This window comes from Athene cunicularia (assembly GCF_003259725.1).
Source record: "Athene cunicularia isolate RWA chromosome 5 unlocalized genomic scaffold, athCun1 chr5_part3, whole genome shotgun sequence".
In the NCBI taxonomy this organism is placed as follows: Eukaryota; Metazoa; Chordata; class Aves; order Strigiformes; family Strigidae; genus Athene; species Athene cunicularia.
Genome location: NW_020799103.1, coordinates 8,688,845 through 8,716,742, shown reverse-complemented (window position 1 = coordinate 8,716,742; position 27,898 = coordinate 8,688,845). Strand labels below are relative to the sequence as shown.

General features: G+C 40.4%; 1 protein-coding gene across 2 annotated transcripts; it reads right to left on the bottom strand.

Annotated features, from left to right (window-relative positions):
* Nucleotides 1-788: 788 nt before the first annotated feature.
* Nucleotides 789-27,836, bottom strand: CTTN (cortactin). 2 transcript variants are annotated; one of them, XM_026850794.1, is made up of 16 exons: nt 24,936-27,836; nt 24,423-24,496; nt 22,928-23,057; nt 19,599-19,709; nt 18,856-18,910; nt 18,238-18,348; nt 17,330-17,440; nt 16,604-16,714; nt 15,265-15,375; nt 13,468-13,523; nt 12,285-12,354; nt 11,591-11,739; nt 4,413-4,502; nt 4,130-4,319; nt 3,128-3,199; nt 789-2,560 (listed from the first exon to the last, which is right to left on the bottom strand). In XM_026850794.1, the coding sequence occupies exons 1-16, from the start codon at nt 25,047-25,049 to the stop codon at nt 2,424-2,426; spliced, it is 1,692 nt and encodes a 563-aa protein (XP_026706595.1). In that variant the 5' UTR covers nt 25,050-27,836; the 3' UTR covers nt 789-2,423. The 2 variants fall into 2 exon arrangements, with proteins under 2 accessions (XP_026706595.1, XP_026706596.1); XM_026850795.1 differs by lacking the exon at nt 15,265-15,375 and having other exon boundaries at nt 24,936-27,824.
* Between the last annotated feature and the right edge of the window lie 62 nt (nt 27,837-27,898).

The window sequence follows — 27,898 nt, the reverse complement described above, 5'->3', positions numbered from 1 at the left end:
CTGTACATGCACATTTTCTTCTGGAGTCACCTGTTTTTAAGTTATCTGCTAAAGCAATGGCTCTCACTGTATTTTAGGACTTGCAGCAGTGAGCGCTGAAGCCTTGGATTTCCTGTTAATACAGTAGCATTAAAGAATAATTAGAAAAAGGGTGTTAGGATTTTCTTTCTTAGCATTTCAGCAGAGCATTGTCAAGTACCAGATTCTCAGAAAAGTTCAGGATTAGAAAGAGTAAAATATAGGCTTCCTTAAGAGAGGAAAGCAGGACACCTTTCTGCAGCCAAGGCTTACAGGAACAAAGCTTTGGGAAGCACCTGACCTAAGGATCCCTGTCATGAACAAGAGCAGAACAGCTTTAAGGTGATATAAAATTTTATTTGACCATAACCAACAGCTGTGTTTTTGAGAGCACTCTGTGTCCTTCAGCTGAAAGTATCCCCAAAAGTCAGGAGCAAATCTCACCAAAACCACGGCTCACCAGTATTTTCAGCAGAAGTAACCAGTGCGTAAACGACAAAACAGATCCTGATGTTAAGGTTATTTTTTTAAAAAAAATCATCTCTCCTTTAAGTTCACCCAAACTCCAATTTTGATCTAAATATTTCCACATGGGACTAGGAGTAAAAGGCAAAGCAAGTGGGTTTTTGAGGAAGGGAAAGACCTAGGAGAATGTAGGTGCCCTCAGAACAGCCCTGAGCATCATGCAGCGGGCTCACCCTAGGGAGCTTGAGAGAAGATGAAGTATCTGTAACAGACTGACAAAGCAATTTAAAAAAACAAAAATATTCCATGCAAATGGTTCAAAAAGTTTATTGAATATTTAATTTACAAAAATCATATCCCTATGAGGTGTTCTATGCAAAATTGGATAAAATAAACTGCATATAAAACCCAACCCTAGTAATGCAAATACAACACAGAAATGAGACCATGGAAAGGAAAAAAAAAATAGAATCATGACACACATATGACATTCATTAAGGATTGTCCCAACCACCCAAGAATTGGTTCAACATGATGCCTTCATCCTAGATACATTGTACATTTCACCATTTTATACAGGCCTTCTATATTCAGTTGGTCCAAATTTACAGTTTATAAAAATTCTTTGCATTCTTTCTTAACTACACCAGTTCTGCCATTCCCATTTTGATCAGAAGGTGGAAACAGACAGTACATACATTGAACATGTGCACTACTAGATGCAACTTACTATCTTTGGTAGGGACCCTAAATCTGCAGTGAAGTCAGCTTTCTTGAACAAGGATTTCAGTTTTGGCAAAGAAGAGGTTTAATTTTGTTGTTTAGAAGAATGTTACTGGCAGTTTCTGCTGAACATACAAAAAGTATAGCTGTCTCTTGTATGGTTTAAAAATGGAGATCATTTATATGGGTTTTAAATCTAATTACTTGTATTAACATTCCTTGACTCAAAAATGGTTACATAAACTGTCACTACTGCACAGCAGGCCATTCCTTGTGTGAAGAAACGATGTGTTGCACACAGAGCACAATTGCAATTCCAGCCTGCCTTTTTTCTCCTGTTTAAAGCTATGAGTATTCCTGCAGGTAGTCACACAGCTTTGGATGCCAGTTTCCCTTTGAACAAGTAGGAATCTCACTGAGTGACTCAACACTTGTATAGTAACTTTTTCAAGTTTTCCTGGGAAACAGGAGGGTGAAATAAAAAGTAAAGAAATTTGGGACAATCGGTACGAGAATGTTTGCAGCCCTCCTCTGGGATAACATGAACAGGAGGAGCAAGATCAGAAAAAAAATAATGAAGACAAAAAATATCAATGCAAGAGCCAAGGAACTTCACTTAAAAAGAGAAGGAAAAAGTAACCAGACTGTTTCCTTCATAAGATTAATATTCCATAAATATTGGACAGTATTTGATTAACTGCCGTTATCTGCAACTTTCAAGCATTCTCTTTGCTTTTTCAAGCACTATCTGGAAAAGAAAAGAAAAAATTATGCACCACCCCAGTCCTCCCCACTCCCGCTTAGTGGAAACGCAAATAACCTGCATAGCCATGATTTTCTTAGCTTAAAACATCTAGTGGAAGACTAACTAGACTTAAACACTAAGTAAATCTGCTCACTTATGAGTAAAACATGCAATATTACAACAGACAGCTAACTGTCCTTGAAAAGGCTTTTTATGACAATTGCTAATTTGGCAGAGAAGAAATGTTTCCAAATGCATGAAAATCATTTTAAGAGCCTTAGTGAAGAACATAATAGTTACAATATATTAGCGATTTCTGTGGCATAAACATTTTAAAAAGCATCAGCAAAGTATTAAATATAAAAGCAATATGTATATACCCCTTCATCCTCAGAAAAGCATCATGATTTGTAGTGTATTAAGTCAGATTTATTGACTGGGGAATTAAGGCATCACCAGTAGACAATAGGGTTTATTGTCTCAGCTCCACATAATTCGCAGGGAACAACCCATACCGGCCTTTGCAGACACCCCTCCACCAGCCGTCATCAATCATTTCTATGTTTGTGATGATGTCATCCGGGTCAAAGGAAATCTCGTCATCCCCCGCTGGAGAGAGAGGTGAAGAGGCTCAGTATTCGCCCAGGAGCAGCCCCCAGGACACCCTCACCTACCAACCCAACGGCGCCAAGAGTAACACAGACCCTCCTCGCCGTCCCCTCTGCCCTCGGGGGGGTGGGACAGGGCGCCGGGCAGTGACAACCTGTGCAGACGGATGCCTTCTCATCCGCTGGAGCAATGAGGTAGTTGGTTCTTACCTACTGCATTTTGGGCGTGTTTCTAACTTAAGAGCAACAATTGTTACTTGAAAACCACTTTACTTTCTTGATCTCTCCCCAGAATTAACCAGTCAAGATTTTAAACAACTCCGTATGACATGGTTTAACACGACTGTTAACACAAAAGATTTTGAAAACTTCCACCATGTCCAGAAACAGTGGCTAGTACTTTTGAAAAGTGTCTCAATGCTATTGCTAAATTACTAATTTCCTAATTCTTCCTATCTTCATTTCATATACTACTACAAGAGACTACGTGATGAAAGGCAAAGGAAAAATCCAGATCTATCTGTGCAGAGATTTCAAAGACAAGGTTAAAAATAAGAGCTTTGCTTACCAGCCTGATAATCATAAAGGGCTATGGCTGTAATTCCAAGTTCATTTTCGTATTCATCATAAGCATTTTCTTCTAAAGAGAGACAGAGTAAAAAAAAAATTAAAAGCACGAAGTACATTACCTGTCACGCCAAGTTCTTTTCTATGGTGCTCCTCCTTTAATTCTACTAACCCACATAGCAAGCAGGGAACAAACTATGCAAGTTTTTAGCAGTGCTGATGTTCCTTCTATATCAGATTTTTTCCCTACATCACACACAATTAAAGCCTGAAAGGCAATGTTCACAAGTAGGAATTTAATACAGTACCAAACAAAAAGGATCAGCCTTATAATACTTCAGTAAAATGTGACAGGACAAGAACTGAGCCCAAGATCACTGTGTAAGAGACTATTTAATACAAGTATGCACCTTGTGGGGTAGGAAGGAGCCTGTTTAAAATTCCCAGGTTTTCATACCAGGGCAAGCAGGTTCATTCTTCACACCTCATTTAGTAACCAGAAGAGGTAAGAAAAACAGGCATTCAAAAGAACCTTATTCCTTCCATTTCATTACTTTCAGACGTCCTTACCCCAGTCCCTCACAGGCACAGAACACACCACAGCCATTTCAAAGTCCAAGAATTGTTGACAGAGTTTCTTCCTTGGTAGGCCAGCACTGGCTCAACACACGTTTAATCTCTATCTCTGTGCTTCTTCCTCAAGCTGAGCTGCACTGCACTGGGTGGAAATGGTTACCCCTACACTTATTTTTTGAACTGATACCCTAGACAGCACTGTAATTATTCCCACATCACCTCACAAGTTAAGCAAATTCACCGTTCCTCTAGCCGTATCTTAATTTCCTAATTAAAGTTTGTTGGTGGAGAATCTAGAAAGTCTCATCAAGATGAAGACCTTAGAAAACTAGGACAGTGCACTATCAGCACAACTATTCATTAAGTTGTTGCCCAAGGAAATAATCTTTATCTTAAAGGGTTTCATATCAGAAACACACACTCTTACCTGCTTGGTAATGGTCTCCTGCCCCTGCCACTTCATAGACAGTCTCGGGTTCATATTCTGCCTCTCGCTGACTCACTGCTTCTTGGTAGTCCGACTCTGCAGCTTTGTAGCCAGAATCTGGCTCACGTGCAGCTGAATACGTTGTACTGGAATTCTTGTAGGAAGACTCTGCTTCATAGGAAACTGCATCCTGCAGAAATACAGGTGAGGTTTGTTAGGGTTTTGCAAAAAGGTTCCCATGCTTAGGATCAAAAACCAGGTACTGAAAGTGATTCTAGCAAACCTGATAGACTGGGCTTGAGGGTGCCTTCTGCTCAGCTGGCTGCGTGGTAGGAGATGGCGGTGGAGTTTGTTTTTTGGCTTTAGCTTGTTCCTAAATTGAAGAGAGAGAATAACTTCAGTGCAGTTTAATCACTGATGTCATGACACTGAACAAGAAACAACCCTCCAGTAAGACAGATAGGCAGCATATTCTGCAATAAACGGATGCAAGCAGGGAGAAGAGGAGGTCTGCACTGGCTGGATCGTTAGGCCTGCCTGAAGATTTAGACTGTACAGTAAGGCCTCAAAAATATAGCAAAGCAGAAGAGAAAAAAGTAAAGAAACAAAACCCGCACGTGTTTAACAACAGAGTACCCAATGTTCTTTGGCACGTTTCCATAGGAGCTGCAGGGTTTCTGTGTTTATATTCATTCTGTTCATTATCTGTCTGGGCCTCATGTCCTATTTTAGCATAAGTTTAGAAAACCTGAAGCAAGACCGCATCTTTTAATTATACAACTGATATATTATCTTTGATGAGAAATGATCCTGAAAGCTCTTGCAGATCTGCAAAACACCTGCTAAGACAACAGACTGAATAGCTCAGACAAACCTAGGTCCCTATATACTGACAGTGAGGGATTCAAACATTCCGAAGAGTTTTATGCGGTAGAAATAAAAGCAGTATTGCTATTGTATTCTGCGACACAAAGAACGTGGATCTGAATCAAGGGTTCTGGCACTCAAGCACTTCATGCTGTGCCACCTCACCTGTGAATCAATCCACAATCATCATTAGGAAGCCAGGATACCATAGCGCAAGAAATGCTACGTTGCTTGCACAACTTAGGAAAAAAAAAAAAGACTGTAAGCTAGCTGTTTCATATTGTCTCTCTTTACCATAAAGGAAAAAAAAAAACCAACCCTGTGGACCTAGGGCCAAACTTTCTTCTTTATCATAAAAAAGAAAAGAGAATACATGTTATGGGAGACTGTGCACTCCAGTTGTTTATGTCCTTCAAGCCTAATTCCCCAAAGGATCCTCAGGAGAAACTGTAGTCCAAAGATGAAGTGATAGGACTCTGTTACAAAAAAAATCTTCCTTTCCTTTCTTTGTCACAGCTCAGAAAAAATACATCTAACAAAGAAAGCAAAGTGTGTCTTGAGAACAGAGCCAGCTTTGAAGACAATTCAAAGTGTAGTGCTGTGCTTTCTGGAAAAAATCTGTCCTGATGTGAACAGTCCTCCCTGACTTTTAACTCCTGTGCTACAGATAAAAAAGCACCAGCAAAGTGTTTATTAGAAGTCAAATCTAAGTTTGAGGACAAATTAAGTAGTATCAATCCATTAACATCAAACATGGCAACAGTTTGAATCATTTGTCCTTGGAAATGGGTCTCTGCAATCCAGAGTATGGTTTAGGACAGCCACAGCATAACTGCCATAAAATATTTAAATTACATGGTGTCTCCCTCCTCAGGCTGGGTGTCTTCCACACTGAAAGGCTCCATGTGAAGGAGCATACTGCCTTGTTCTCTAAGGTAGCAGAGGCTCTCTAAATCATGAGGCACCTGTCGATTCAAGTCAGCAGTTAAAGAAGAGCTCCCTGAACGCCATTTGACTATGTGCCATATGAAACAGAAAAAGGATTACCAGTAAACAGGGTTCTTGAAGGAATACAGTCCATATGTACTTTCCATTGTGGGAGTACGTATGCCCACGTACTTAAAGCAAGAGAACTTTTTGTCTGTGCAAGAAAGTTCACTTACAAAAACCAAAGTTCCTTTAAGTCAAAGTCTGTCCCCACCCTTTACAGTATCTCCCTTCCCTTTTCCTGCTCATCTTGTGAGCGAGGGGCTGTGCAGCCTGTGCCATTTCAGTTTCCCCTTAACCTTGTCCTCCCTCCCTCAGTGTCTGCAGAATCACACAATTAACCATGGAGATGTTCAGTCTGGAAGAACATTAATCATCTGGTTACGGTGAAATTTAAATACCAGCTTTGGAAAAAAATTTCAAATGTGTCCAGGCAACAGAATCTTTGATGAAGCACAAGAAAAATCAAGCATAATGGCTTGAATTTAACCCACACTTACAACAAAAATAACAGTAAAGAAAGTCATTTTTGAGAGAGAAAGGGGAAAAGGAAAAGAAAAAGATATAACAGTTCAATGACTCATGAGAACCTGTGTTACTACACTTAAACCCTTCCAAAGAACTTTTTCCACAGCAGGAGGAAACCTCAATGAAAAGCTGAAATGGGTAAAAGCCTGAATTCACCACCTTCCATCCACAGATCTTACTTATGAACATATGATCACCCAAAATGACTGGCAAGAGAGCTAATGGAGACGTTGAACTTCTTTCCCCACAGAGCCCAGACTACAAACCCATGAACAGAAGGGAATACAAAGCAGAAAGCCCGACTACTGTGGCAAGATACATATCATCAGTCATCTCCTCCCTACTGGTTCAGAAAAAATGGCTCCAGCTGGGTAGAAAAGGAAGAGTCTAATGGAAAGCCATTCAGCATCCACAGCAAGTGGATTATTCCAAGATTGAGATGAGAGAGACAAACTGTTACATGGGTCATACTGAGAGAACTGAAGAAGTCTCTGAAAGGCAAAGAAGGCCTGGTACCAAAATGCAAAGGGACAATGAGCACAGGCGGAAACTTGTCCTGCCTTACCCACAGCGCTTGGCAACAGAGCTACATGGAGAAACATGCACCAGACTACTTGGCCAGCCTCAGGGCTGTATCCAAGACCAAGCCTGGACACAAACCTTCTCTCAAAAAGAAGCATCAATATTTTCTATGTCAGCTGTGCATCCTTTGAAAAAATTCACATGGCCACCAGAGCTGATTTCCCATGTTTCACTAAAGACTGCAAGACAGCTCAACCTGTCAGAGCTGAAGGACAGACGAGTGTGAACTTCAGGGAGTCCTGCTCTCCCCATACCTATCGCTTAGGGCAGCTGCTGCCTCGAGGGAACAGAGGATCCCTCCTAAACCATTTGATACTGCCATCACTCATAAGCAAAGCAGGAAGGCTCTGTCCTCCAAATGGACCAAATCTCCAGAGCACTGGCACAGCTGCTACTCCTTATGAAAAATGCAACTGTGGTGCAATGAAATCACATGGTATTTTAGAATATATTGATATCCCTCCTTGTCAAGACAGGGGGAACATAAAGGGCATGCCCCTGGAGACACAGAGCCACCACATGAACTACCTCCTTGCATTCTTGAGGAATGTCAACCTGCTTGTAGCAAAGGTGCAGAGCAAAGTACAGAACAGCTCAGTATGAGATACCAGAGTTGCCACATGCCCTGGGAGAGAGACATCTTCATGTAGTTGTGAAGAGGTGAAGCACTGAGTTAAGGATAAAGTATCCTGGCGTCCTGCAGCCAGAGAACTCTTACCATGAGAGTTGGTAATTGCTCTGTGATAATAGTCTTTTCACTTCAGAACATTCACTTTAAGACCCAGGTGTTTAAGGATGGGCTGCAATGTTTACAGCGACTGGTCTTTTGTAGAATCCCCTAGAAACAACTAAATCAAAATAAGGAAGTCACAGTCCTCAGTGAAGGAGTACTGTCTAGCAAGTACCATCAGCATCTTGACGATGACCAAAGGAGCTTCAGACAGGCTGAGAAATCCTTAAAACCACCAGAAACCACCTTGTCTGAGAACGAAGCAGAAGTCGTGAGTTACTGCCAGGTGAAAATACACACCTCAGAGGAAAAAAGGGAACAGCAGGATGAATGCTGAGAAAGTCCATTTTCCTCTGGGACTGATACTTCTTAGCAATTCTCAGCAGTAACTGGAAGTAAGGGCTGTCCAAAGTGATCTCATGGGTGCAGAATGGCCTTATTAACAATTCAACACTTATGATATCCATCAACTTATATCACGGTTCTTCCTTCTTTGGAGAACTGTAAAAGTATCTACTAAATTAAATCCTGCAAAGATAACAATGCTGCTTGCTCTAAGTCACAAGTCCATACACTATCCAGATCCAATGTGCTGACAGAGGAAAACAAGTGCCAAGAAAAGGGAGATCTCCTGAAGGAGGACTGAAGCTATACTTTCAAGAGCAATGTACACCTCAAGGTTGTCTCCAAAAAGAATATTCGTTCCCATTCTTCGTCACCCCATGGAACAGAGCCCATAGATCTTTGACTACAGTTGCAGTGCTGGTGGCCAGGACAAGAACTGGGGAAGATGAGAAGTGAAAAAAATCACTTTTTTAGGGAAACAACTAGGTGTTAGACCTAGATACTGGCAACACATAAGTTTAAACACACTGAAACATGCTGGGAACAGTGGGCAGTAGTTCAGGAGCAGAGACAGCCTGGCAATAGCTAGAGGAGCTCTGGGGCTACTAGCTGAATGGCTACACCAGAAGGTGGTGACACATGGTGATAGCCACTTGCTGTGACTCTGAAGCGAGCAAGTGCTGAGGCATTCAACTTTTCTCATCTGAAGAGCTCCCAGAGCAACTGTACAGACTGGATGCATTTCAGCTTTACCACTCTGAGGAGAGCAAAACAAAGTGCCTCTCCTCAAGGCAAACATTCAACTTTTCTCTGGGTGGCTCAGTGCTGGAGGCTGGTGCCAATGCTGAGAATGACACAGAGCAGTCCAAGTTGACCAAGAGCGGCACCCTTGAGCAAGCTTGCTGACCTTATCAAATAGAAAAGACTGAATTCTCAACTTCAGCTCTACCTCTTCTGCTACCACCTTTAGGAGAGTGGCAGATGCTGTGCTTGAAGATGTAAATAATTTAGTCCAGGACAGTAAAGAAACACAAACAATGGTTGGGGGAAGGTATTAAAAGTCCACAAAGTACACAAGCATGTAAGGCAGCATTAAGAAGACATCACTGATAAGCAAAGATGAACGCCCATTCATCTTGTGATATATGTATGCAGTGAACATATGCTCACACCATACATCTTGAAGCCATAAGGCAAAAGAGGTCATGAACTGAAAGAAGAAAAAGTAGTGGTCACTTTAGATGAAGAAATTTGATTTATCCTATAAAGCTAGAATTTCTCAGATTCCAAACAGAACTCAGAAGTTAGCAGTTTTCAGAAATCAACAAGATACACAATCTAAACAAATATACACAAGATACATGAACCCTGCAGTTTCAGCACAGCAAAATCACAGAGCTGTTTCAGAAGCAGCACTGGCCTACACACCTGTGAACGGCAGAGTTGAGAAGCCAACCAATGAACCAGTCAGGGGAACTGATTCAGGTTAACTAGATGTTTTATTTGTAGATGCTTTGCTGGCATAAGGAATAAGGCAGCTTGAGAGCGCTGCTGTTAGCAGCCACGCTAATTTAGGCTAGTTTAGTTACTGCGAAGTAACATGCAGTTTCACTGCAGTGTATTTTTCTTAGTTTAGGAAGATTGGAGCTGCATTACCGACCATGCATTTAGTTTTTCATACTTGTAAAACAAATTATTTATACGAAGTCTAAATTTGTGATGAATTAAGACCATGCTGATGGAATGGGTTCAACACCACACCCTGGCATCCTGTAGCAGCATCCCACTAAGGCAAAGTATCTACCACATCTGAGAAACCAGTCATTGGGTCTGTCCCACTTGTCGTTAGGCAAAGGATCCAGCGGACCTGAGAAACCATCTGACAGTCTTTCCTGGATTTCAGATGTCTCACAAGAGGATGTTGAGACAAGTTGATATGCAAGATTTATTAGTGGGGTCTGCAGCTGGTGGCACACATTGGCTCTAAGAATGAAATATATTTCTGACAGAAAATAAAAACAAAAGAGGAGCGAGAGAGAGAGACAAAAGAAAGAAGGAAATAGGAAAATTCCCCCATAGCCAGACAGAGCAGTGATGAGGAGCCCAGACAAGCATTCTCCCCTGGGAGAGTCTCTTCGGCGCAGCAAGTGGAAATGATGAAGATAATGGGGATGACTGGTTTTCCTGTGCATCTCCTTAAGTACTACAGAGCTTTCATCAGGACTGGCTCAATCTCCCTACTGGTTACTCCTGTTTGGAACACTATTAGCACTGTTTGGAGCATGCTATTTCAACATCAGTGTTGCATACTGGTTGGCTATTAAGTCTCAGTGCACATGTATGGCTAAGTAGCATTTATTCAGAATTTAAAAGACTACTATCTTTTTTTTTTTTTTGTGTCCTATGTTTAGTCTTCCCTAGTATAAACTAATACCTGTAACAGAAGAAGTGAAGGAGAAGGGGAAAAGAGGGACTATTCTTACATCAGCATCAATTTCTTCCCACTCTGCCATAATGTCAGGGTTTCCAAGGGCCATGAAATCAGAACAACAGCATGGGACAAGGGAAGCTGCCACAGCAGCTTGCATGAAAGGTTACACAGCTGCAGACAGCAGGCCCTCAGGACGGCTGATAAGGCACCTCAGGCATTGTATAACAAAGCAAATGAACAAGACATGAAGGACAAGTTGCACTATTCCTTCCATCTCAGCAGCAGAACTTCCCCAAATATGCAAATTCTATAAAGCAGATAAGATGCAGTTTCTGACTAAACATTTCCTGGAATTATTTTGCTTATGAATAACACAGAACTCACGAAGCTTTTAACCATGCCAATGCTAAACTAATTTTCTCAATTCTCAAACTAAGATTCAATTAACATTTGGAAGATTATCTCCCCTCATCTCACAGGCGTGTGCTGTGTGAATTGGTGACACCACCTCCATCTTCCACGATACCAATTTCAAAAAAACAGCAACACCAGCCATCACCATGGTATTAAACTTCTCGGAGAAGCATTCCTGTAGGGCCTTTCAGGGACCACGTGTCTCTCCCCTTATGAGTTTCTCCATGCCCAAGCGAATCTGGTATTTCCAAAAGGCAGAAGTACCATAGGATAAGTTCAGACGGCACAGATCAGTGCTCATGACTAGCATACATATTTTGGGATAGGCTGAATAAAAAAAATTATATACTATTGTCACCCAATCAAGCTATCTGATGTCTGATATAGTACATTTTAATAGATGGCTGGAATCACAAACAGGTAAAGCACAGGTACAATCACAGGCAAACACACAAAGAATTTTAAAGCCTAGCTAGAAAGAAGGAAAGTATTTTTTCTTAGAAGATTCTCTTTTCTCCCAGCATTGCACTGAAACACACTAGACATGCTGCTCAAATGGGACTTGAATCTTACTGACCTCCAGTTTCCTTCGAGCCTCCTCCTGTTCTTGTTTCTCCCTGGCCATTCTTTGTGCCCTCTCAGCTTCTGCCTTCCTTCGGTCTTCCTGCTCTTTTTCCTTGGCTAGATTTTCAAAGTTAGCTCGGATGCTGCTTGTTTTATTAGCAACTGTAACATTTACAAAAATTAAAGTCAAATGTTATTGTTTAAGGTTCTGTATAAAGGTAGCCTGGAATGAGCTTTGGGTACAATTTTCTGCTAGGATTTAACATGTTTCTGCTTTTCTGCTCTCTGAGCTGCCTGCCTGTTCAGCAAAGTCCTTCTATCCCTCTTTCTCCCTCTTCCCTTCCAAGCCCAAAACTCCTGTGCACCACATTTCTCTGTATATAAAAACCTCTGCAACATTTCTCCCTCCTCTCCTTCACGGTACAGTCTTCATCATTTTGCTCCTCAGTCCATTCTCCAACCTGATGCTTTTCTTCTCCCTTCCTCAAATCTGATGACCCCCAAGGGAAAAAAAAAACACTAGATCTCAACAAGCCAAAACAATCTCTACAGGGAGAAGGAAGAAAGTAGTCGAGGTTCCTGGAGACCTGCATATATAGCAGTTCCCTCTAAATGATTCTCACTCAGCATTACTAAATCAACAGTAATATCCTGGGCTTTTGAACACTATTCACCTCCAAAGGAAGGATTTGGGGTCAATGCCTTACCAGCTTCTATTGGCTTGGTCTTCTGATAAGTTGATGCTGGTTTTTCAATATCTTCAAAAGTTGCTGCATTCTATCAGTAAGGAGATAAAGAGTACATTTGAAAAACACAAGTTCACAAAGACATTTAGACAGTTTCAATCTGTGACATTTTATTGTGATATTGCCCCTATGGCTTTTTTCAGAACACCAAAACAAAATCAGGAAGAATCAAAACTTGAGAAATGGAATAATTCTTTCTGTAAGTCAAACTATGTAAGAATTAATTTTCAGGGACAGGTTTAAACACATTAAAATCTTGTTAATTAAAAAAATTGGTTTATGAACAGATGACTCATCAGAATTAGAAATGAGTCAATGTCCTAAACATTTATTGTATAGCTGTTGCTCTTCTAAGCCACAGTATGCAGGATTTCTACCAAGGTAAAAGCATCCACTCTCCCATTAAAGAAGCAGATATTGTTAAAACAGAGGGAGTGTTTTGAGAACAGTATTCAAAATATTATATAAGATGATTTTTTTTAAATTAATCATCTTGAGTCTGAAGCCACAAGTGAAAAAATCCTACAGACTTTCAAACTCTGCTACTTTCTCACTTTTAAATGTCCTACATAAAGCTGAGAGTAAATTTATTCAGTAGATAAATCTCAGTGAGGAGTTTTTAATCTTCTAGGTTTTTAAATTTAAAAAATGGACAGGTGGAAAAGGGGTATCAGCTGCCTTATCTTTCACTACTAAAAAAAATTCTCCTGAAGAGAAGAACACTGATAATCAAAGTGGGCAAAGTTGGCAAATATCAAGACACCTATTTTAAGCAGTCCACTAAAAGGATATCCTCAAGATATAAGGCATTAGCTAGTTGTTAGAAGACATGACTGAAATTGCGGAATTAATGGATTTTCTCATTCTTTCATATAAATTTTGGTATTCTTTCATTTCCATGATTCAGTTTTCCCTACTTAAGTGCATATACACACACTACATGTATCTACAAACATACATGTGTGTATAAACTGGCATCAGCTCTGTGTGTATAAACTTGCTTTTTAAAGATTTAGAAAAGCACAGAACTCTACTGTTAGACTGGAGTAGTATCCAGAAATAAAGAGCTGAACACTACAGATCTAACCAAACGATTTTTTATCCCTACAGACTATATAAGTCACGGCTCTTTTAAGCACCTTACCTTATCCATCCGATCTTTCTGTACACCATACTTCCCACCAAATCCTTTCGAATAATCTAAAAGCAGGATAAAAGGGTTAGAGTGGGGAGTTTTGTTGTCCTTCCCATCTTTCTGCCAAATGCAAACAGCCATTTCAAATGCAAATAGCCATCTCAGCTGCATGCAGAGATACAGTGACAGCCGCCAAAGAAAATGCAACTTGGTTTTTGATGCAGAAAGGATACATAACTGCAAGAGCCTTCAGGTACACCAGCAGATGACAGATTGTGGGCCACATGCATTCTTTGAGTAAACATTAAGCTGAGGATTGATAAGGTATCAAGCAAGGAATAAGGGATGAGCCCTTCTAATGCATCACTTCTGTAACACAGCCTTTCACAGCACCAATTCTTAGCCCTCTGCAGTAATCATATAACCTAAGCCATTTTGCTTTGCTCAAAGGAGCGATATCCAGTCTTCGGTGACCACAGAGGTGTTTTTTCTCTCTTTAACTTGGTAAATTCTATGAATGGCAGGAAAATATAACAAATTTCTCATTCCAGTGGATTTGGTCGTGATACCCAACTGATGCACATTAAAGTTACTGGTCATAACTTCTGCTCTACATGTGGAAAGGGGCAATTCCACAAGACAGCACGAGCCTGCAACAACTCACCACCACAGAAATGGGTGGCCATGCTATTCCGTACCGCCCCTGAGCTGCACACTCTTTCTCTCACCTGATGCTGACTCTAGCACTTGTTCTACTCCAAAATCAGTTTAACTCACTAGTGGCATTAACAAGAAAAAAAACAAACCAACCCTAACAAGAGTAGCTTTCTGCTCTTTTCTAGTGAGTTGTACTCAGAGAAATGTCTGACGAGCACCAGAGCCAGCGCAACAGAAGCAGCAAGAGTGTGTGGCTGGAAAAACACCTCTTTCTGGTGGCAGTGAGCTGTAGGAATGTGCCCTTAGATTCTGTAAGTGGACAGGCTTTCCTATATGTCCCTGGAATACAATTACAATTACTCCTTCTCCTCTCAGCCCCAAAACCACTTGGGTCCCCTAGCCAGCTATTTTAGTGTTTGTACTTGGGCTCTGCTAAGGCACATCTGATTCTCTAAACGTTTGAATTCATGTCACTGTAGCACAGAAAAATATTGACTATCAGAATGAACAACCTTATTTTCTTCAGCTTTGTATGTATTTTCAGCCAGAATAAATATACTACACTTACATTTTCCTGATCCAGACTTCTCACTTTAAGATAACGGAAAACCAGGAATTCATGGTTTGTACCCCAACTATTTCACAATGAATAAAGAGAGCATTATAACAGTATTTGCTCACCCAAGAACCACAAACATTCCCTACTTCTTGTTTTAAAGACTACAGTCATTTTAAAATGATCTTGCCATAACTCATTGCTTGTTAATGGTTACATGCATGGTCCTTATCTGAATATTTTTCCACCAATTTATCCAGGCAAAACTTCACATTTAGACTCTAAAACTGGTAAGCACGACGTCATTAACATCACACTACTAATAATGTTGCTATTATCACACTGTATGTATAGCTATTAACTAAATGCATAATGTCGCAGAGCTGTTAACAACATTGGATATCTGTTTCCTGAATACAGGCTTGCTTTATTTAACATTTTAAGAATAAAATGGAAGAAAATTGCTAGATCACGTAGGAATAGAAGCGCAAGGAAGTGTCTGCACATTACTAGCATCAATCTATTCAGACAACTATTTAAGACTGTGTGAGAAGTGGCTGCACTGTTAAGAAAGTAACAAGTGAAAACGGTGCCTTGTTGAGATTCATGCTTGGCTAGTTTCTCCTTGTAATCAAACCCCACAGCAGATGGGTCCTGCCTTTCTGTTTGTACACCAAATTTCCCTCCGAAACCACTCTTATAGTCTGAAAAAGCCACATGTAATAAATTAAAATGAAGGGAGGAAAATAAAGAAGTTTAGTCAGAGACACTCAAAATAATTTTTGCAGTATTTTCAATTACCAATAATTTTGGATGGTGAAAAAAATACACTTTCATAAGAGTAAATTCAAAAGAAGTTTCCACTTGAGATTAGGAATAGTTCAACATTGATTTATCAGACATAAGAACACCATTCTGAAGTCACAGAAAAAAGCAATTCACATTCTTCATACATACTGCATAATGCACCTGCATTTTGGTCAACATTATGAACACAAACGCACGCATAGTACGTTCACCAAAACAAAACAGCATACAAAAGGATACAAGAGAATAAAATGAGCTTCCTTCATCAGTGTGGTTAATTTGTACACTAGAGATCTGACTTTTAAAGAGGTGTTAGGATAGGGTCCACAGAAACTATCCCCAAGACATTCCTACACAGCATTGTTTAAAAGAAGGAGGAATATTCCTGCTGCTGCACAGCTTGAAGACAAAAAAGCTCTCAGCTAAGAGCTATGACCATTGCCTACTGCTGCCTTAGAAAAGCTATTTTAATATATGGTATAAAATGAGGGCACAAAAAGAAACAGGCTTCCAGTAATCCTCTCACAACAAATCTGCTGGGGCATCCAACAGAACAAGATTCTAAGGAGAACTTTTCATTTCTTTAACTAAAAAAAAAAAAAAATTAATATAAGAGTAAAAAAATTAATATAAGAGTTGTGAGAGGGTTAGGGAGCAATCGTTATTTTGCAACTTTTCTCTGGGTACCAGTATTTCCTTGCAGGCAATGAGAAAGGACAGCATTAGATGTTACATCTCCCCTGCATCAAAATGGGGGTATACATAACAGAAACCAGAAAAGGAAGATTATTTGTGGAAATTAAAAAGAAATTGCTAATCCATGGTTTGCAAAAGTCAACTGAAAAAGGAAAAAAATAATCCAAGCTATCTACTGAATCATAAAGCTTCTCTCCAGTGAGAACTTAGTGTTAAGTCTGAACTTTCAGGGACTCAGCATCAGATGTGTTACCTGCTTGGCAGACACCAGTACAACCAATACACAGCAACCGTTCAAACACAGAAAAAGGAGACTCATGTCAGCTACTGTAAGGCCGTGGCCAGATATCAGGGGAGGAGGGTTTACACAGGGAAAAGTCAAAATGAGGGAAATCAGAAAGAATGGCAAAGAATTGGGAATTGATATACCTTTCTGGGATTCATGCAGCTGCACTTTCTCCTGGTGATCCCAGCCAAGTGCACATTTGTCTTGTCTGTCTGTCTGCACACCAAACTTGCCTCCAAACCCCTTTACATAATCTGTTTGCATGAAGTTTCAGAAAAGATTATTGCAGTTCATGACTTTAAACAGTATTTAATAAAAAAACAGTAACAGTTATGGGATAACCTGCCCTGTGATTAATGATGCTGTCTTTCACTCTTTTTTCCCCCACTATACTACCTCAACAGAGGGTAACGACACCCATTCAGTAACTCTAGGATCACGATGCAAAGAAGTGCCACAAATCCAGTGAAGGGTACAGCATACAGACTCAGTAATATTCAAAGGTTTGAAGAATCTGATGCACTTTCCACCTAAAGCCATATAACACACATGTATATATATGTGCAATGTAGATATATAAATAATGAAGGACTTGAGACTGCCTCTGAATACCACAAATCTGTGCAATTACACATTTATTTCAATAACGTCCATATGAACATAAGGTCCCTTGAAAATCAGATTGTGAAGCTCAGGGACAGTTTACAATGCCTTCTTTTTCATTTAAGGGAAATAAAAATCTGTGTACACATAGGGCAAACACACATTTACCACAAAAAAAAACCCCAAACCCCAAACCCAAGCAAAATATTTCTTCCCAGGTTTAAAAGGCTGATTGAACTAGTATTTTTAAATAAGATAATAAAAACCTTTCTGTGATTCATGTTTTTCCGTTTTGCCTTGATATTCAAAGCCAACAGCACTTTTGTCCACTTTGTCCTTGTCAACACCATATTTACCACCAAAGCCCTTGGAATAATCTAGAGATAAGAGTGAAGAATTCTGTTTGTAAGTGTTCAATAACAAAATATTAACTTGAATAAGCATTGACATCCCCAGTTAATCTTGATTTCACACACTGAAGTCATAAATTTTTCAGAATACATTTTCTCAGTATGGAAAATAAAATAGCAACATATGTAGTTCAACTGCTGGGTGGTATCAGCGATTCTGCTACTTGACTCCTTGATAAAAATCTTAGGATACTTAATAACAAAGCGAACTTCAAAAAACCATGTCAGCAACAGCCTGGATGCTTTTAAACAAATACCCCCTTCCTCTCTTTAGCATTTCTTGGAGATAAACAGAACAGAGATGCGAAAAATGTCACATTTTTCAATAGAATAGTTGATTTTTGATCAGATATTCCTGGAAACCTAATTAGCACCACAATATTAACTCTAAATGCGACTAAGTCTAATAAATGTTTTCATCTACAAACAGCTGATTCTTTTAGAAACAATTATCTGTTGTGGTTAAACTGCTTACAGTCTCAGTACTTTAATCTACAGCTTTTCAAAAGTAGTTGCAAAAAACCTCCAGACAAACCTATGTGCCCTGCTTCCAAAGTAATGGCAGTTGGATCATCACTTAAAACCAGTCAGAACCTATGTTTTAGATTTCTTCTTCAGAAGTCAAAGTTTCAGCAACATAAATTTTATTCAGCATTAACTTTCAGCAGGTTAGGAGTGCAACACATGTAAAAAATTACAACACTACCTATCATGAAAGCCTACTACAGCAGAGTACAAACCCACCAAGATGTGTGTCTACTCACCCTTCTGTGACTCGTGTTTCTCAGTTTTACCCTGGTAATCAAACCCCACTGCACTCTTGTCCACTCTGTCAGCCTGTACTCCATATTTTCCACCAAAACCACTTGAGTAGTCTGTATTGAGAATAAAACACAATAAAAACAAAATGAAGAAACTTTTAATGGGAACATCATACCCTATCAACTGGGGGGGGGGGAATTTCAGAACTGAAATATTATCTCTTTAGCACACAAAATTAAGCTAAAAATTAGACAGAGAAACAGTCCTATAGTTCATGATGGTTCCTCTTAAATCTACTCCCTATTCCCAACAGGGTGCAATACAGCAAAGAATAACTCCAAGTCTTTCTAAAATGTCCTTGAACCTCACTTCTAAAAGAAAAGTAAGACTCACAATAACACGCTATTTCCTTGTCTTAAAACCTCATCAACTCATGAAAATGCTTTGAAATTCATTTTTTCATCTTCTCTTCCACCCAAACCCCTCAACATTTGACTCACTGAGAAAGTCATTTGGAGGCCTCATTAAACAAGGTCTTTTACAAACAATAAAATAATAGAGATCTGTTCTATTATTTGTAAAAGCATGTGTCTTCAGAGATGACCAGCTCACCACTTTACCTTTTTGGGAGGCGTGCTTCTCAGTTTTCCCCTGATACTCAAATCCAACAGCTGACTGGAAGAGAAATAAAATTGCATGTGTGACAAGGAGTTAGATATTTTTAAAAAAACTGCATGTACTTCAGCAGACAAACAGCACAGAATTTCCTGTGTCTTTCCACACTGCTCTGACCTTCTTGATCAGGAGCAGAAATATCTACTTATAGCCCATATTCATTTACATGATAATTTGGCACATGTATTCATAAAAGGGTTTCTGTCATCCCTTGCCAAAGCAAATTATACTAGCAACATACTCTAGTTTTGCCAGGTTCAGCAATTCAGTACAACAGGAATTCAGCATTTCCATGCAGGGGTTGTCTTGGAACAGGACACCAATTACCCTGCCCAGTAGCTCATGCTGTGACACAGGACAAACCATCCCCAAATCCCTCCCTTCTGTGGCATTCATGATGATTTTATCCTCATCAGAGAGCACAGCCTGGCTAAAAGGCATATTTTAACATCTCTTTCCAGTTTCCTTTTCAACTCATCTCAATCTCCCATAAGGGCTTTTCTTCTATTTTGCTTCAAAGAGCAATTTATCTCCATAATAGTCAGTGTTAGTTTACTGCTCAACTTCAAATACAGCAGGAAGAACAGACCACAGCAGCATTTTAAGGTAAGATATTTTTTCAGCCTTATGTAAACAATGAGAAACTCAGCTACTGTGAGTAGCTGAAGTACAAGATGAAATTGCTTACCTGGTCAACTCTATCAGTTTGGACTCCAAACTTGCCACCAAACCCTTTCACCGAGTCCACTTGGGAGCAATGCTTAGAAAGTTTGGATTGATATTCGTGTCCAACAGCTGACTAAAAGAAATTGGAAAGTTGAGAAACAGGGAACAGTTCTATACAGCTGTATGTAAGAGAAAACACTGCTCCAAGTAACTTGAGGATAAGCTTCATTACAAACGTGCATCGCTGCCACTCTTCCTGTTGAAACAAACTTCCCTGGAAATTGCTACTCACTCGAGAAGTCTTCCTAAGACTACCAGTACGGCCTAGTCGTGCCAAGAAAGAGTCTGACAGCAATGACTGTATTTTATGAAGACTGTTTTATGCTCTGGGTTTTTAATTCAGAAGCACAGGAATGAAAACAAGAAAGATAGAGACAGAGTCTTCATACCGAATTTAAAATAAGGATTAGTTCTAGATAAAATACACAGCCTTGTATTTAGGCACATAGCTACAGATCTGGTTCAGCTGGTATTAGACTGCAACCAAATACAACCACGGCTAGGTTTTCCATTGGCATTCTTCTGGGCAGGCACCCTGATCTGCTTAAGTCAAAATTAGGTGTCTTCTCTCTATACTTTCTCCTCACTTGCCAAATGGCGTCGCAAGATGAAGCCATGCACCCACACCAAGACAGAGCTCCCCATGCCAAAGGCATCCTAGCCCCGCAGTCTCCAATTTGAGCCTGTCCCTGGAACTCGAGCTGAACACAGCAAACTGAGGCGCCGCTACATCGCACTGTGACTGGCTTCAGGGAAGACACAAGGATATGTAATTACATACCTGGAAGTACATTCAGATAGCATTTGCTAGTGTTACACTAATCTAGTGCTAGGACAGCCTTCTAGATCCTGGAATCAATGCTAGAGCCTAGCACCTTTGAGGGGTGTTACATAACACAGGATAATTTTCTTTTTTCTTGTCCAGTGCCAAAACTGAGCGCTGGCCAGAGCAACTTGCAATTTGTCACTTTAAAGTTTGAGCCTGCTGCTCAAATGCATAAAATCTCCCGTCAGAGGCAGAAGGAGAAGATGCTTTAACCTGCTGCACACAGCTGTGAGAGGCTGCACCCTGCACCTCTCCTGACTCAGCACTGGTCACTGTAACTGAGACACTCAGGGTCAGCACAGCGACCTCCAAGCACCTGCCCCAAACTCCAACCTTTGAGGAATGAGAGACTGCTTAGCTCGTGCCAGCAGCAGACAGCTGGACCAAGATGAATCAATTTGAGGACACAAGGTGTCTAGAAACCACAAGTAACTTGGCTTTTACAGTATTTGCTTTTGGTTTGGTTTTTTTTTTTTGAAACACAGGTGCTGGAGGGAAAATTCCCAGCACGTAGGAAAGCAAAACATTACCACACATAATGACTGAAGTAACTGCCAGGTAACAGAACAAGGATGTCAATAATAGGACATTACCTTGACTTACAAGTTATTATAAAAGCTCCTTTCTTTTCCTGACAGAAACAGTCATACTCTTTTTCATTCTGCAGGTGTTCTGTAGCAGAGTAACTGTTTAATGTGACAGAAAAGGCTCCCACCTCCCTTTCTTCTTCCCCTTACCCATTACATTAATGGAAGACATGAAGCTTTAAAAATCCCAGGTTTTAGGTGGTTTTGCATGATCCCTCTTTTATTATACCAATGGAGGCAGGTATGGTTTAACCATGCTGTTTTCTTTATGTGGTACCAGAACTTTCTGCATTTCATCAAACATCAAGCATTACAATACATCTCTTTTCTAAAAAGGCTTAGAAAAAGATTCTTCTTGGAAATCTGTATTCCAGAGTAAATTGTCCTCACAATTCCTCAGCACAATGCTCTGCCACATTTCAAATCAGTTACAGAGGTTTGGCATATAGAATGATATAACTGTTCTTTTTAACTCAGCATCAAGGTTTTGTCCTAAATGCAGCAAAAACCTGTACCATGACAACACTGCAGTAACATTTAATTCACGTGAGTCAAACCTTACTGCTAGCACACCTGCACAAGCCACAGACAACTGTGAGGGCGAGAGCTCCATGGCTAGGTTTTAGAACTATAGTTATAAGGAAGAAAGCTTTATTAAAAAAAAAAATTATGAACATTTTCTGTCAGCAGTATCACTCAGATGGGCATGACCATCATGTATTTCCTGATGATTAATTCTGGCCTACAGGAAACAGTACTCACTTTTGTTTCTTTTTTCCCCGTGGACACAGGTAAGAGAGAAACTGCTGACACTAGTGAGCTACGCAGCCTAATGGCTGAATCTGCTCAGCAATTCCTTTCCCAGACTCAAAGGTTAGGTTAGCCCATTTCAAAGGCCCACTGAGAATTATACAGCAATTTACTCTGGAATATAGGAATCCAGCAAAAATTTAAGGCTGCCAAATTACTAGAAACCCAGAAAGTAGATAAAGTAAGAAGAAAGTAGATAAAGTAAGAAAAGGGAATCATTCTTATTCAAGAAACAGTTTGGCTCTTATTTTAACAGAGCACATGAAAGAAACTAGCCAGAAGTTGATATGCCTGTCTAATTATCACATGGCTAATGTAATTACCTTAAGAATTATAATTTCTTTTGTGTAACTTAAATGGCCATTAAGTCCTTATGTAAAACATTACCTTCTGACTGAAGTAAAATGATTTTTTAAATACTTGGATGACTTGTCACTGTTCATAGTTTACCACTGCCCTCTAATCTAAAAGCAGCAGCACACTCTTTTCTTCATTCTTTGGCAACCTCTGTATGCATAGAAGAGCTGGAACAGCATCGAAATAAAAAAAAAAAGTACTGGATTTATTGATGCATGAAGTACTTTGTTAATTTAGAAATATTGCATTTTGAAGCTTGAATCTTGACTCAGGACATAAGCATGCAGACTTGCTCTAAAGACAGAGCAGGCACCAAACAAAAACATGTGGGGCCACTGCACGTCCCAGAACTTCTCATCATTCACAAATTCCTCATCTGCCACCTGAAAGACTTGTTCCTGATGCTTCAAGTGCTTTATTTCAGTTCTTCTGTAAGGGCATCTTGATTTAATTGAAGAACAGAGCATGATGGCCTGACAGATGTGAGTTACAAGTGTTACAAGTGTCCTTGTTAGAGCACTGTTAAGAGTGATGCTTCTGCCATCAAAATGAGCCACTGCTGTATATAGCTTATGCCCTTATCTGAGTTTCTATGTCTCCAAACCAAAGCTGTTCCAACTTTGCACCTTCAACAAGTCTAGTACGCATATATTGTTGTGCTGGCCACAGGCAAGGCTTACAGTATCATCCTAAGGAAACACTCATACTTACTTTATCCATGCGATCTTGTTCAACGCCAAATTTCCCTCCATAGCCATGGGAAGCTTTTGGTCCTGTTTCAAGCTCCTTCTCTTTGAGGTTCTGGTGTTCTTGGAATACATTTTCTCTCAGCTGATGAATACTTTAAAGACAGATAATTAAGCAGCAAGTTTTACTAACAAAGTTTCAGAAGATAACTTCAAAGAGATGCAAAATAGAAAGAATACAAAAATATTATCTTAATTAGAAGTTGGACAATTTTTCAGGCTGTTCCCATTTTTTCAGTGCACAAAGCACTTTACATTCTGAGAAACAGAATTTATTCCACTGCAAAACATTGCCTAAATAACAAAAGAAAGCACAGATTTTAAGACTAGCATGGAAGGGTGTTTTGCTATTTAAACAATCAATTATCTAGAATTTGTATGTGCCTGAAATGCATTTTCTTCTCATGTCTTAAATTCTTTCCAACACTTTTTATTTAGATGGCAACTTTTCAGAATAGGGATCTCTTATCATACAGTCCCTATGGTAACAGGACTCTAATTCTAACTGAGCAGTCTGGACACAACTGTAATGCACAATAAGGATGCAAGGAGACATGCACCTCCTCTTCCCCAAGTGTTCCCCTGCTCTATGCAGGAACTGAACTTACGGTAGTGCAGGCTACATACAAGAAGGACAAACCAAGATGGTAATCTGTACTTTAGAACACTTCCCACCTGAGTTTAAAGCTTCCTCAGGCATAATTCAGCCAGTAGGTATTCCCACTGCACTCCACATAGGGCAGAAAAAAATTGATCCCTGAAGTAAGCCGCATAGTGCAGTCTCTCTCTCTATTTGCAACACTGATGACATTTATTCTTAGCTTTATACCACAAGGGTTGACACCCCAGAAATACACAAGCAAAACCAAAACAAACATCACAATCACACATTTCCTAAAACTACTTAACTTTAAAGTCCTAAGAGACTTTTCATAGCAAGTACAAGAAGGATCATTTCTGTCTCACATAGCCCTTCCTGATGCACTCACTTTTCTGCCAGAGGGCTCAATTTGTTACTTTGCCAGAATTTTCATGAGTTTGGTAGCAGTTTTCTAAACAAAGCCTGAGAATTAAGGGGCCAAATGTATCCTTAAAGTACCAAACTGGAGCTGCTCAGATCACTCAACACAAACTTCTCCCTCAGCAGTATTGGCTCTTGCACCAGAACAGAACAAAGAAACTTTCCAGACACAAAGAGGCAGGAAAAGTAACATTACCAGTTACAAAGAAAAACTGAAGAGTCCCTACACCATATTTCTGATCTTAACTTCAGGTCTGAAGATACTAACATATTTGAAAAATCAGCAATCTGGCAAATAATCCATCTTCTACAGAGCCTCTACAGAGCTCTACTTCTACAGAGCTTTAATTATGAAGACAGAAGTAACCGAGAACATGAGCTGATTAAAATTCACCTGGGATTGTGACTATTAATAAATTTTAAAAGAGAGCTGCTTTACTTGATGTGCTCTTGATGGCCGGATCCTTTCACAGTTTTAGCTCCCCAGCGCTGTTCTTTCTCACTCACATCATTCTGCAAAGGACACACATAAAAGAGTTAAAAACCCAAAGACATTACTAGTTATCTGCACTCAGATTTCACAGCGAAAACCTTCAGTAGTTGACGAGATCAGAAGAGTTAGAAAAGCAGCTGCTACCACCTTTACTTCTCTTCTGCTGTGAGCCCTGTGCTTTGCCCCCTGCTGAAATGCACAGAGCACACCTTCGGCCCCAAGAGGCCGCTGCTTCTTGACACAAATCTCTTTTATACAGACCTCCCTGCAGTACTCAGCCAAGGCAAGATAGTTTTGTTAATCACTCAAAGGCACAAAACACTAATTCTCCCTCCTTCCAGGAATATACTTCTATCAGTTTATAATATCAGTTTATACAAAGCCCACATCCTGAAGAATTACTCTTTAACGTGTTATGTAACACACTTTTGCTGAATCAGTAAAATTTGAAAGCCATACCACAAAATCGGGATCTGTCTCCCAGTCATCGGCTCCATCATCCTGATTGACAGAAATGGTGTGGCCTGCAGTAGCCTTCCACATCTGCAACACCATCAAAAGAAGAACTGTCATACTCTGCTTACATGTCAACTCATTTTATATTACTTATAAAACGGATGGAGACACAATCCAAAATTCCCAATAATGTTATTTAAACACATAAACAGAGCTATATTTGCAGTGAAAGCAAATTTGACCATTGGTTCTCACGTTCTCTTCTCAAGCTGGTTTGAAAACTCCTTTCAGTTTTCCTAGTGGCACTGCAAAAAGGTTAGGAGCAATCGTTGACATGATTTTGAAGAGAACAAGGAATTCTTTCCTTGTCCAAATTAGTGTCTTTTCTTCATTCACTGCACCAAAAGACTTGTCTTCAAACAGGTCTCCAAACCAACATCCAATTCTGAAGACCGTCGCCAATGCTAGATCCAATGTATATATATTTAAGGCATAGGAATAGTTGTTTATTAGGCAGTAAATACTGCCTAATACTATGTTTCCTTTGTTAGGTAATGAGTTTCAGCATTATGAAAGAAATCCAAACGACTCTAAGAATTTGCATGCAATCTAGACATTAGTCCACCTGCCTGCAACAACAGAGTACAAGAGTTACTGCATTTCTCAGATAATCCCTTGTGAAATACTCACACAAACTCAAGTGTCTTGTCTGACTTTCATGAGAAACAGAGGGTGAGTGCTGGAGTACCAAGATCAGGAAGGAAAACTCATAAAAAGGCAAACAATAACGAAGCAACATTCAACACTTTTAAGAGGCTAATGATTTTGGGCATCTCACTTTCTGGAAACCTTATCTCCTGTAGAGTATCAAGTTGGACACTTTTAATTAACACTTTGGAACGTGACTATTGAGCAGAATTCCTGACCTGCACGGTGCTACTGGCTCTATTTTATACCCTTTATTCTAGGTAAATCAAAACAAATAAATTCTAAAAAGCAGAACAAACATAATGAAAAAAAGCTTTCTGTTCCCAGATTTTTCAGGTACACGAGTCAGAGGGAGGATTTATTTTCTTCATCGCTATTCTACTAGAGTTATTTAACATACCATCATTCTGTCCACTTACCTTTATCTTTCCAACAATATATTATAAGGATGATTATTACAGACTATTTCATTCACACAAGCCTAATCCAGTAGGTTGAATGAAAACTCCCTTTGAAATGACTAACTAATAATCTATAGGTAGTGTGCACAGAGAAAAAAACTACTTCTTGTTCTACAGCCTGACAGAATAAGCTGATGAGCCAGCTTTTTGGAGCATTTCAGAAATTTCAGGATAGGTAACAAGAATGAGAGCAACTGAAAAACTGATTGTCAAACACTGAGGTAGCAAGTGACAGAGTGGCCTGGAAGGAGGGTGCAAGAGCAGAGCAGATGACATCTTGACAGCACAGTAGCACATTTCCCCTTCCGCTTCTTCAGGTGTCCCACCTCCAAATTCCTATGGCAGTTAAGGAACTGGCATTTATTAAATTACTTAATATCCAGAAAACTTATGAGACTATATAATAAAAATTGTCAGAACGCAGAACCAAAGCAGCTCAGTAATGCACTCAAGGTGGGGTCCAAGTTCTTACTTTGTAACCAAACACAAACCTGTGGTCACTCCTACCAGGGACAGCTTATAGCCCTCCCTCTGCGCTCCACCACATCTAGAAATGGAGTTCAGGTGACAAGAGCTAAAGTGCAGTTACATATGCACACGGTTACTTTATACATTCTGTGCAAAACAACTTTCTTCCCCAAGTATTTGGTTCATGCATTCCCTTGTTTTGTTTTGCTTTGTGCATTCAGCTGCACTTGGGCAGTTAAAAGAACAAAAGCTAGATCCTTAAGCCCAGGTTTCTTTGCTTCCTCCTCAAACACTCACAGACAATAAGGAAGGAAAGCATTTCACACGCACACCCTTACAAAAACCAGAATCCACCACGTTTCTTCCTAAATTATGCACATAAACGCCAACATTTTTCCACACCTCAACCCTGCATTCTATAAAGTGAATTACAAAAGGAAGCAAAGCAGCCTAGTAACAAGGGATCTCAGTCAAGACCTCCGATTGCTGGTGGGGAGCTAACAGGAATAAGCCCAGTTTCCACAGCAGCTTGCTATTCCAGTATCTCTCCCAAAGCAGAACGTGGAGGAATATGATCTATTTATGAGTCACTGACTCACATGGTCAAATTTCTGAAGGAAAAAGAAAACGCTAGGGTTCAAACGCAAACTAAGGCTAAATATACGCTTTGATTTCAGCTGGCCAGCTCTGCTCTTCGCTGCTGTTATGACTAATCAGCAGTCACAGCATCCTACCCAGCACCTTCCGCGGTGCCCTCGGGAACTGCCCTCTTCCTCAGGGCCCACGGACAAACTCCTGGCAGGAACAAAGGGGGATGCCAAGGCTTTAAGCCCAGACGGAGCGCGGCAAAGGGAACCAAGGAGCAGCTCCAGGCCTACGCCAAGACTCCACGGGGACGCCGTGCACTCAGCCGGGGCTGGCGAGCTGCTGGGGACCCGTGGTCCGCCCCGGCAGCTTTGCCGTTCCCTCTGCGGGAAAAGGACGTTCAGGGAGACTCCTCTCTTCTCCGAGGGTGCGGTGGTAACCTCAGGCCCGACTTTCACAGGCCACGGAACGGCTCACCCCCTTTTCCCCTCATGGCCACTGCCTTCTCCCAGCCCCCCAAAAAGTCCTACAGCAGACGCTTTTCTTCTTTCAGGTTACCGGCTCTGGGGCCTCGGAGCTACGGGCGACTTTAGAGAGTTTTTAAAAAAAAAAAAAAAAAAGGAGAGACAAGAGTCACGTAAGCCTGGCTCGGCCTTTCACCAGCGCAGCGACCGCCTGCCCAGGGGGGCAGCGCCCTCCGGCCCCCCTCTCACGGAGCTCGGCGGGCTGAGGCCGGGAGGAGCC